The 11,139-nt window shown below is 40.5% G+C and overlaps 1 protein-coding gene across 1 annotated transcript in view; it reads right to left on the reverse strand.

Moving 5' to 3' along the window:
• Positions 1-11,139, reverse strand: part of TNKS2 (tankyrase 2) — a gene marked incomplete at its 5' end in the record, with an annotated part of 57,046 nt that overhangs the window by 21,150 nt on the left and 24,757 nt on the right. The window contains 7 exons of the mRNA XM_019555520.1: positions 1,876-1,914; positions 2,741-2,823; positions 3,549-3,801; positions 4,500-4,688; positions 5,430-5,539; positions 8,022-8,241; positions 8,629-8,794. Coding sequence (XP_019411065.1) covers positions 1,876-1,914; positions 2,741-2,823; positions 3,549-3,801; positions 4,500-4,688; positions 5,430-5,539; positions 8,022-8,241; positions 8,629-8,794 — 1,060 coding nt within the window. The remainder of the gene's footprint in view (positions 1-1,875; positions 1,915-2,740; positions 2,824-3,548; positions 3,802-4,499; positions 4,689-5,429; positions 5,540-8,021; positions 8,242-8,628; positions 8,795-11,139) is intronic.

The raw sequence follows: 11,139 nt of genomic DNA on the forward strand, positions 1-11,139 counted from the left end.
CTAATTCATTCAACTTCTCACAGTTCATATTTTTTAAACTCTTATAACTTTTGTTTGGTCCCTCTAGACTTTCTTCATTTTGCCCAATTTTTTTCCCAGAGCATGGTGTTCAAAACAAGACAGTGTGCTCCAGCTAGGGCCTCACATGGCTGAGCAGGGAAGCATTACTGAGGACAATCTTGTTAAAACAGAATGACTTTGCCTTTTTGGCAACAAGCAACACTGGTTGGACTCTGAATGTTTTAATGACACTTCTCCCTGACTTTGCTTCTCTGATTTTCCTTAAAAAGCTATTTATCCTATTTGAAAGCAAAAAAACAACAGGGATGAATATAACCAATACAGTGCTAGGAATCATTAGGAAAGGAACTGAAAACTAAACAGGAATCATCACCATGATGTCATTTATATAAAAGTTGTTGTGCATTCACATCTTAAGTACTGTAATTACTCAATTCCAAGATGAGGTGTGCCCCTTTTCCATGTCCTTTTACATGGGGGGAGGAACCACTGTCCTGAATTTGAGGGCCTCCTGCTCTCCTGCCACCTCTCCCTGCCCCACCGCTTACCCTCAATTGTAAGGAATAACGGCCACAAGTTGTTGGAGAGTAGGTTTAGATTAGACATCCGTAAGAACTACTTCACAGTTAGGGTGCCTAGGATCTGGAACCAACTTCGAAGGGAAGTGGTGCTGGCTCCTACCCCGGGGGTCTTTAAGAGGAGGCTTGATGCCTACCTAGCTGGGATCATTTGAGCCCAGTTTTTTTTTTTTCTCCTGCCCTGGCAGGGGGTCGGACTTGAACATCTATAAGGTCCCTTCTGACGCTACTTCTATGATTTTATGACTTCGGCTCAGGGCACAGAGCACACGGTAACTCTGGTACTGGCCAAGCCATGCAGTAGTGACAATGGCAGGCAGCTCTGGCAACCCAGGGCCAGAGCTCCTGCTGCTACAAACTCTAGTGTATGGCGTGGCTGGAGCCTGAGCTACCACATGGTCTGCATCCCAGATTAGAATGGGACCAGAACTATGATGGATCGTAAGTGGCTGTGGGGGGGGTGAGGCTGCAAAGGATGAGGGGCACAGGACCAGGAGCTGCAGGGCAGGCAGGCAACAGGGGGTGCAGATGGTGGGGTGGGTGGGTGGAAGCACAGGATAGGATTCAGGCAAATGCCCTCATTCCTGCAAGCTACTGCTTTCCCTGTTGTAGCAGTGGAGGGGATGGGGGAAAAAATTAAAATGACCCCCACCCCCCAAATAGTTAAGATTCTATTCATGGAAAATAACAACAAATTTATAAACTGTCCGTGTGTAGAATCTAATTATTTGGGGGCTGTCTTAACTTCGAAGTTGTCTTGGATTCAGGTAAATGTGGTTCTGATAGCTCCATTTAAAAAAGATATAGATCTATATCAGAAAGACCAGAAACAAGGTGTTTTTTGGTGGCACATTTTACTGAACCAGCTATCCAGTTGGAAAACATGTTAGACAAATTTTTGAGTACCAAAAAACAAAACAAAAAACCTTGCTTCTCACATATTTCATGGGCTATCACAGTTACAGCAGCACTCCAATCCTACTACAGAGTAATGTAACAAAGATAACTGTATGAAATGGCTTCCATGCAAGAAGACAATGAAAGGACTATGACGTTTTAGCTTGGAATAAAGACTGAGGCAGGATATAGTAGAGGTTTACAGAAATTACAAATGATGCAGAAAAATTGAATAGAAAACAAGTGCTAAGTCTCATAAAACAGAAACTAGAGGGAGCTTGGTGAAATTATCAGAGAGGAGGTGTCAAACAAACAAGAGGAAGTACTTTTTTTACTCATGTATAAAAAAGCAAATCTGTAATTAACTTGTGGAACTCACTGTCACAGGCAACTGAGGAGGCTGAGGCCAATAGCCTAACTGGATTCAAAAAGAGATTAGACAAATTTATGAAGGATAGGTCCATCAGGGACTAATTAAAAAAAAGTCAGGCTTAGGACACTCCTAAACCTCTGGCTGATGGTAACTTGGAAGGGTAAGAAAGGGAATGGATTGCTTTGTGTGTTATGTTCTTATATTCGTCCTCTAAAGTAGGGGTGGCCAATCTGCAGCACATGTGCCACAAGTGGATGGACAGCTTGTGTGTGGGGCACATGGCAGATCAGGGAAAAGCTGAATGCAGAGCAGCAGATTAGGCAAGGAGCTGGAAGCAGTGTGATGGATCAGGCAGGGCAAGGGGATCAGAGTGGTACTTGGTGAGGGCACAGGGCCTAATTTGTGACACCTGCCAAAAGGCTGGCCCCACTGCTGTAAAGCAGTGATTCTAAGCCAGGGTGATGGGGCACTCTGGGGTGTTGCAAGATCTTCTGAAGGCTGCCCCAAGGTGTGAGGAAACAAATCAGAGGCAAAAAAAAAGTGGAGGTTCAGGCTTGTCCCTGCCTGGCCAATTCCCTGTCCCCCAATGACCAGCCCCTCTGCAAGGAGGTAAGCACTGTAATATATACATTAGTTTTTTTTAACTGGGTGCCGCCCAATACACAAAAGCCATGGAGGGGCTGTCTTGAATTGAAAATGGTTGAGAACCACTGCACTAAGGCATTTGATCACTGTCAGTGACAGGAGACAGGGCTAGATGAATTTTTGGCCTGACCCAGTAAGTACGACAGCCTTAATGCTATAATCCCTAGCAGAGTCCTGTCATTCCTCCTTTTTAGGCTGCAAAGTGGTGCACAGAAATACTACTTACCTGCTCTCTTTCAAATATGTCAATCAGATGTTCGAGTCCAAGATTCCTCACAAATTGATTTATACTAAAATCTACACCTGGAACTGAACATAACAGCTTATAAATTACATGCATAACTGTACTTTCTACAATGCTACACATTATACTGTTGCAATAAGGGGAAATACAAGAATTCTTAAAAAGTGAACAAGCAAACAAACTTGCAAACATTAAAAATAAATAGTCAAATTCCTAATGTGACAATTATCGTTTCTCGTGAAACCCAACTAGAATGTGCTAGGCTCTTTAAAAAAAATAAAATAAAAAGGCAACTCTTCAGCAACCAATACTGTATTTCTATATAGTGAACAAAAGCTACATAAGCAACCTTCTCAAGATGGCTAATTTAAAAGCAATTGTTTAGAATCCAGAAATTAATTGTTTATAAAAAGTCTGTACCAATAGAAGTATTGATAAACTTGATTTCTAGCAAAAAAAAAAAAAAAAAATTCATATTTACCAGTAAAAAGGTTGCGGGGGGGGAGGGGTGTGCGCTTGTAGAATTGAAGACATTTTAAAGGTCTCCAAAAATATGGAACTTTTAGACCTCACTCATCACGTTAAACTTGGAAAAAAAAACACAGAACGAATGGGGATATAAAACAGAACTAGAAATTCTGTTGACAATTAAGGAATACTTAGAAAACCCACCCAAATTATATAAAAACAGTGAAAATCTTCTCAATGAATGATGAATGAATGAAGCCCATATCCACTGAATACCTTAAACAATTTAAGAGGCAATAATTCACATCTTAGAAAACCTCACCTTCTTTTTTTTCTAACACTGTAGCCCCTTCTGCACCATTTGTAGCAACAACAGATGGGAGTTCAGAAAAGCTACCAGACAAGTTGTCAAGGCTACTAGCAGCTGATAAGTTGGATGGGCTGGATGGAACGGAAGACAAAGGTTCAGCCGTGGGTCCCGTAGTTTGAGATACATTTATAACCTGAGGTTTGTAACAAGATGGCAATGCAGAAAGAGGCATGGCTGCTGTCAACAGTGCGCTAACATCGTCTGCCTAAATATCAAAAGACAGTTCATTAAAGTGAAGAAAAACTTTCTATTCAAAGATTTTCCTAGAAAAAAAGCTAATGCTAAGTATCACATTTCAACTAATTTGCAAGTGAGTTTTTATAGAAATATTTTTCTATTTTGAAAAGCTCTAAACAAAAAGTCTACCATGCACCAAGATTTAATCCTTTTTTGTTATTTCTAAAAACTTGCATAGGGTTACACACAAAAGAGACAACAAAACTTATTACTCATTTACTTAAGGTGCAGCATTTGATTGCGTTATAACAACATCTTAAACAGCCACGCTAAGTATTATAAAATGGGAAGGATATTATAATTTATAAAATTTATTTACATTTTGCTGCTAAAGCAATTTTCGTGGTCTAGTGTCAGGCAAAATAACTATTATAAGCAAGATGTAGAAGTACTAAGTGTAAATTCTGGAACAAAATTAACCATTGATTTTCTTTCTTCATTATGCAATTACAAGAGTTTTATAGCAGTCTTAAGCTACAGAACAGAAAAAGTAGATAAATGAAAGTGTATTAGGCCTTTGGAACCAAGCCTGTATAAACACTAGAGAATCCAAAGTGTTCACAATTTGCACAGAAGCTCACTTTTTAAAATTTGGTGCCAGGAAAAAAGCTGAGCAGCCATTAACAGCAGCTAACCACAGATCTCCCCAAAGATCCCATCACTTACAGTGACCAGGTCTAAAGGTGTTTGTCCTTCTTGGTTTTTCAGAGTAGGATCAGCCCCATGTGCCAATAACAAGGCACAAAGTTGTGTCCTTCCTTTCTGGGCTGCTTCATGCAAAGGTGTGAAAGCCCATTTGTCTGTAGCATTCACACAGGCATTATACTTTATAAGTAAAGCTGCTACATCTACGTGCTGGAAAATAAAATATCCTGTTACGTTCTGGAATGCTAATTTAATATCTTGTATCCCTCAGAATTATTATATACACTTTTGTGTAACTTTTCATCTGATTTTCCTAGAACTGATCTGAATTGTAATATGAAAAAGTAAACTCTCACAAAATAGAAGAGCTTAGTCCTAATGTACCAATGTACAATTAAGGCATTTTCTTCTGTAAACACAGAGATGGGACCAAATCATAACTCCAAATCTCAACTCTTTGAGGTGGGGGTACTTTAATTCAGATCCCTGGCTCTAAATGGATTTAAACTATTTATATTCCAGGCTGGTTCCAAATACAGAAGGGTACCATTTTATGTTTTGGGTTCACATATGGCTGAAATCTTACAAAGATCAGTCACAGAAGTTAAAAACCTCACCGGTGAAATTCTAGCAGCATGCATACAGGAAAAACAAATTTACAAGATGTCTCCAGAACTGCTTGATTTTATAAGTTTCTGAATGACCCTTTCAAGCACAATACATTCCAATGATGTTTTCACAAATTTAAAGTCCCCACATTTGCAGTCGGCTAAGTGTGTGATCAAGTTATAAGTTTTAATTACAAATGAGATTAAAAAAAAAAAACTTACGTTTTTATATAAACAGATAATCAAACAAACCACAGCATTCACATGAATAAAAGCAGCATCTCATTTCTGTTTTTAAAACTTCAATTTTTTTCTAAGAAGGTAAAAGGATAAAGGCACTTACCCCATAAGATGCTGCATTATGTAAAGGTATCAGACCTCCTTTATCCTGTGCATTCACATCAGCTCCATGCTGTAACAGGTACTCTGCAACCTCCAAATTGTTGTAACCAGCTAACAGGTAGTAAAGGAAGAGAGAATATAGAAGTCCTCAGAGAAACCAGTGTCATTGTTATAACAAGTTCACTTGGCTGTTTTTAATCATATTGGGGTGGCAAGCTCACCAAAAAAATGGCCAAATCCACTTTGTTCACAGAATTCTTGGACTATTCTCAATGCTAGTTGAAGACATTTAGTTATGGGTTAAATGAGCATTATGCCAATCTATCACATGATTTTAATATATGAATAACTAAAACACAAGGAAAAAACCAACGTCTTTGAAAATCATGGTGTGAACAGCCTGCACTTATAGACTTCTGATTCTGAGTATAAAGCTTTTCCATGGCTAGGGCTCAAACTGCTAATACTGCTGCTGCTGTTTGGCCAGTGCAGGTCAAGATGACCCATGGGAACACGGAGGAGAGAACACAGAGGAGATCATGTGGTACAGGGGAGGGACAGGGTGTCTAGGGAAAACCACAGAGTAGTAGGGAATCGCTGACTCTAGCTCAGGCTCCAGTTTGGAACTGGAAACTCCAGTTTAGACCCAGCCAGGGGCGGGAGCTGCCCCCACTACCTGGCTGGGGCTGGGGCAAGAGTTGCAGCAGGGAGAACAAATGGCTAGGTTCATGGTGCAGGCAGGGGGGCCCAGGGGATGCCTGTCAAGCTGCCTGTTCCCTCACTGAAATGGGGGAGAGGGAGGTGGGGGAGACAGACGGACACGAACATAATCTTCCACATATAAAATCTAATTATGGGGGAGCACAGGCATCTTAAATTCAAACTCATCTTTGATTCAGTTGTGATGGTCAGAACCAAAGGTGTTAATGAACAACTTGTAGCAAAAAAAAAGATTTGCTTCTTGAAAGCATCTGGTAATGGCATATAGTTAACATTAGCTAAGGCACAGCTTGCAAGATTATTTCCCGCAGACGTATCCTCTCAGTCAGAAGCATAACTGTAATGTTAAAATTAACTGTCTGTACCAATTGTAAGACTAACATGGGCCCCAAGAAGCAGAACTAGAAAACAAAACTGCAAACTTTAGCTGATCTAACAATTTTTGCTTAAAGGTCACTAAACTGACAAACCTGACCACAAGGTATAATTAACGCATTTCAAAAAATTCCGAGTGGGTTGCACTTAGGTAGGGAAAAATGCTAATCTCAGACCCCAAAGTGATGTGGTGTGATTTGCTTATTGGGTAAACCCAAGTTTAGACAGTAATCTATTATAATAATTTCTAACACCTTTTAACCCCATAGGGTAAACAGCTGTAGGGCAAGATTGTGAGTGGCTCTAAAGCCAACAGATTAGCACAGGACAGGATATAAAGGAACATGCACATCAGGTGACCAGCAGGAAGGACGGAACAGAATGGTCATTACTGTTACAAGGCTGGACTCCAGACTCCCAGTGTGAGCAAGGACCAGATCCTGACTGAAGGACCTTCCCCAGTGCTCCCTCCAACAGTGTCCGACTTCACTGGATCAGCTTGACGTGTACCTGGTGCTAAGGGACTATCGATAAATTGCTAACCAAATGTGAACTCTTCGTCAATTTGTCTGTCTGTTTTTATTATTAGTGCCAATTTAACTTTTATTGCTATATTGTCTGTTTACTAGTTAACCTTTTTATTAACTGTTATACGTGTAAACCATATTTTGCTGTTTAAACATTTTTGTTGCTATTTTGCTGCTATAAGTAAAATTTGTCTTTACTATTATAAGTGAAACTTGTCTTTGCTTCACTCCCAGCTCCGCCTCCTCAATCCCAAACCAAACAGCCCAGTAACTGATACAGTTGCAGCACCCAGCCAGCCTGCAACCAAATTGATACACTCACAGTGCCCTGCTGTCCTGTGACATTCAGTAAATATGGTAATTTAATGGGCAAAGCAAAGATTGTCTATTAACTTCTTACTAGGCTTTTTAATTGCCTTAAAAAATATTTAAGCATTAGATGTCTCAACCACATGCAAATTCACCTCACCTAAGTCCTTTTCTCTTCATTCCTTAAATCCTCTGGAATGGCAACCTGTGGCAGGTTTTGGGCAGTCAGAAAGTTAGAAATTGTGACTGTCAGTGGGATTTACCTGTCTGTCCCCTCTCCCATGTAAAATCTAGGGTCTGGAACACCAAAAAGATAACAGCAGTTCCTGTGTCTGAGCATAAGGATGGGCAACAGAAGCTCTTCTCTGCCTCCTAAGATCACAGAAGCTGTCTTCACTAAGGGAAAATTGGGCTTTACGCATTTGACTAACAAAAGTGCTGGCACTCTTTGGAAAGAACAGCCTAAATATGCTCCTTATCATAATGTAGAGAAATAGTGACTGATTTAAGTGATGGGAGCACAGAATCTCAGTTCCACTAACAACAATGCATGATGGTGCTCATTCTAGTAAGACTCACCAGTCAACACAGTTACAATACAACATTTCTTTTAAATGAACCTAATAAAATCAGCTGCATATTTGGAAGTTAAAAGCTCTAACCTGCCAAATGTAGTGGTGTTGAGTGCCGTCCTTGGGTATCACGACAATTCACATTGCCAGGTGAACACAACTTTTTTACTCGGGCCAAACACCCCTTCTTGGCAGCATCTAGCAAAGCTGCATCTCCTCTAAGCAGGTCCTGAATATCTGTATCACCATCTTTAACAAGATCCAAAGGAGTATTTCCATCTCGGTTTTTCTTCGTTGGGTCAGCCCCATGCTGTGAACATAAAAAAAATAAATAAATCTGGAGGGTGCTGTGTATTCATCTCATTTTTCACAACTTTTTCATAGCATATATAAGCAAAGTAAGACTTCCGTGTTCTTACACATCTCACTCAATTTATTTCAATTCATGTTCAATCTGTGTATAGAAAAGCTATAATATATCCAAGAGTCCAAAAGACTCAACACAGTGTTCTAACGAAGGACAGTGTTCCTTTTAGCTGTATTTCATTTTTAAAATTTACCTGTTTGATAATGATCAGTTGGAGCCCTCAAAATAAAATGCAGGTTCTTAAAGGAGCCCTGCCAAAATTATTAAAATGAAATGTTTAAATAATGTAAATTCCATTGTTAACCTCCTTCTCCTTAACATGCAAAGTACCTGTAATAGAAGTTTGCAGATCTCATATTTCCCTTTTGCTGCAGCTTCATGTAAGGGAGTGAACTTCCACAAATCAGCTACGTTTACAACTGCACCATGTTTAACAAGGAGTTCTGCTACTTCATAATGACCATAGGAGCAAGCATTGTGCAATGGGACAAGTCCACTAAAAAACATGATTTAAGCAAACATTTCTTAATACATATTACATTTAGGTTTTACATTTTGTATCAAAAGAAACTCTAATTTGCATTTTCAATATTCGATATAAAACAAACCTCATTCTTAGGAATAACACATACTACCATAAATATTCTACTCTATTGCTGAACATAATTACAGATCTCCTGAACTTCTGAAAAGAAACAAATAAAAATGAAAAGCAGCTATCTATATAGCTAGTGCTACTGTAAGATTAAGGTATTTATTGCATTTCACACACATCTTCCTCAGGAAAAAATACTTATTTTTAAACCTTTAGGAAAAGCTGTTCGCTATTTCTCGTGTCAATTAAACTGACAGCATTAACAAGAACAATAACGTACTAATCCCAACAGCTAACATACATACTCTTTAGATGTGAAAAGTGTGAGAAATGAGAAAAATGTTTTTTTGACTTGCCAGAATTACATAATTCACTTCTTACAAACTATATGCTAGTTATATTTTCAGGTCCTAAAAATACTACAAAATGATATTTTCCTTTGGTATTACACAGATATTCCAAAGAAATAGGAAATGCCTGAAGATTAGACAGTCTGGTGGGTGGCAAATTGGCTTGGGGGGTCACATCCAGAGAGTGGTGGTGGATGGGTTGATATTGACCTGGAAGGATGTGGGCAGTGGGGTCCTTCAGGGCTCAGTCCTTGGACCTGTACTCTTCAATGTCTTTATCAGTGACTTGGATGTGGGCATGAAGTGTACTTGGTCCAAGTCTGCAGATGATACTAAAATGTGGGGAGAAGTGAACACACCGGAGGGCAGGGAATTGCAGGCGGACCTGGACAGGTTGGAAAAGTGGGCAGAACACAACAGGATGCAGTTCAACAAGGACAAATGCAGAATACTGCGTCTAGGGCATAAAAATATCCAGCATACCTACTGGCTGGGAAGTGAGCCTCTCCACAGCACAGAAGTGGAAAGGAATCTTGGAGTAACAGAGGACTCCAAGATGAACATGAGTCATCAGTGTGATGAAATCATCAGCAAAAGCTAACCACACTTCATCATGCATTAGCAGATGCATGACAAATACTGCCAAGGAGATGATACATCCCCTCTATGCAGTATTGGTCAGACTGCAGTTGCAGTATTGCATCCAGTTTTGGGCACTGCACTTTAAGAAGGATGTGGATATCCTCGAGAAGGGTCACTTGTATCGTTAAGGGTTTTCAGGTCAAGCTCTATGAGGAGAAATTAAGGGACCTGGATCTCCTCAGCCTCCGCAAAAAGAACGCTGAGAGGTGATCTTGTGGCTGCCTACAAATTCATGAGATGAATGAAATGTGGTGCAGCAAGGAACCGGAGATCCTCTGTTCACCAGGGTGCCTCTTGCAGTAACAATGAAGAATGGTCACAAACTGACAGAGAAAAGATTTAGGCTGGACATTAGAAAGAACTTGTTCACGATTAGGATGGCCAGAATTTGGAACGGGCTTCTAAGGGAGGTGGTGCTCTCCCCTACCTTGGAGGTCTTTAAGAGGCTGGATAGGCATTTGTCTGGAGTCATCTGACCCCAGCACTCTTTCCTGCCCAGGTCAGGGGATCGGACTCGATGATCTGTTGAGGTCCCTTCCAACCCTAGCATCTATGAATGTAAGTACAGTAGACGCTCTGTTATCTGGCATCCCTTGGGAATGGGGCACGCCGGTTAATCAAATATTCCGGGTAATCAAATGTGCACCATCTGGTGCACTCCCCGGTGTCAGTGTGCCCGGGGACCGGGAGCGGGGCTCCGTGTAGGCTGCTTTTTCCTGCACAGGCTGCTTTGCCCTGGGCTGCTGTGGGCCAAAAAAGTGGCAAAAAAAAACTCAGCTCACGGCGGCAAAAAGGAAAGTCCCCTGGAAGTGGTATTTCTGGTTTCACTTGTGCTGTGTCACTTGGATGCCGGTTAATAAACTGCCAGTTAACACAGCTTTTACTGTATACAGAATATGAACCACCTAGCAGAACTCAAAGGCTTACAACTAACACAAAAACACCAACCACATCTGCCAAATAAACATAAAATGAGTACTCACCCTTTATCTTTTGCATGAACATCAGCTCCATGCTGAAGAAGATACTCAACTACAGACACCCTATTATATCCTGCTGCAAAGTGCAGCGGTGTGGACTGACGTCCCTCAATGTCCCTGCAGTTCACACTCTGAACCGTACATAACTTCTGTGGAGGCCAAGAACCAAAACATATATCACTATACATATAGCTGACATTCAAACATGCAAATACTAGTTATTGTGCGTATTCTTTAAAACAAACAAACAAACAAAAACACTTCCCCCCACCCC

This window comes from Crocodylus porosus, unplaced genomic scaffold, assembly GCF_001723895.1.
Source record: "Crocodylus porosus isolate Cpor-Errol unplaced genomic scaffold, CroPor_comp1, whole genome shotgun sequence".
Classification (NCBI taxonomy): Eukaryota; Metazoa; Chordata; order Crocodylia; family Crocodylidae; genus Crocodylus; species Crocodylus porosus.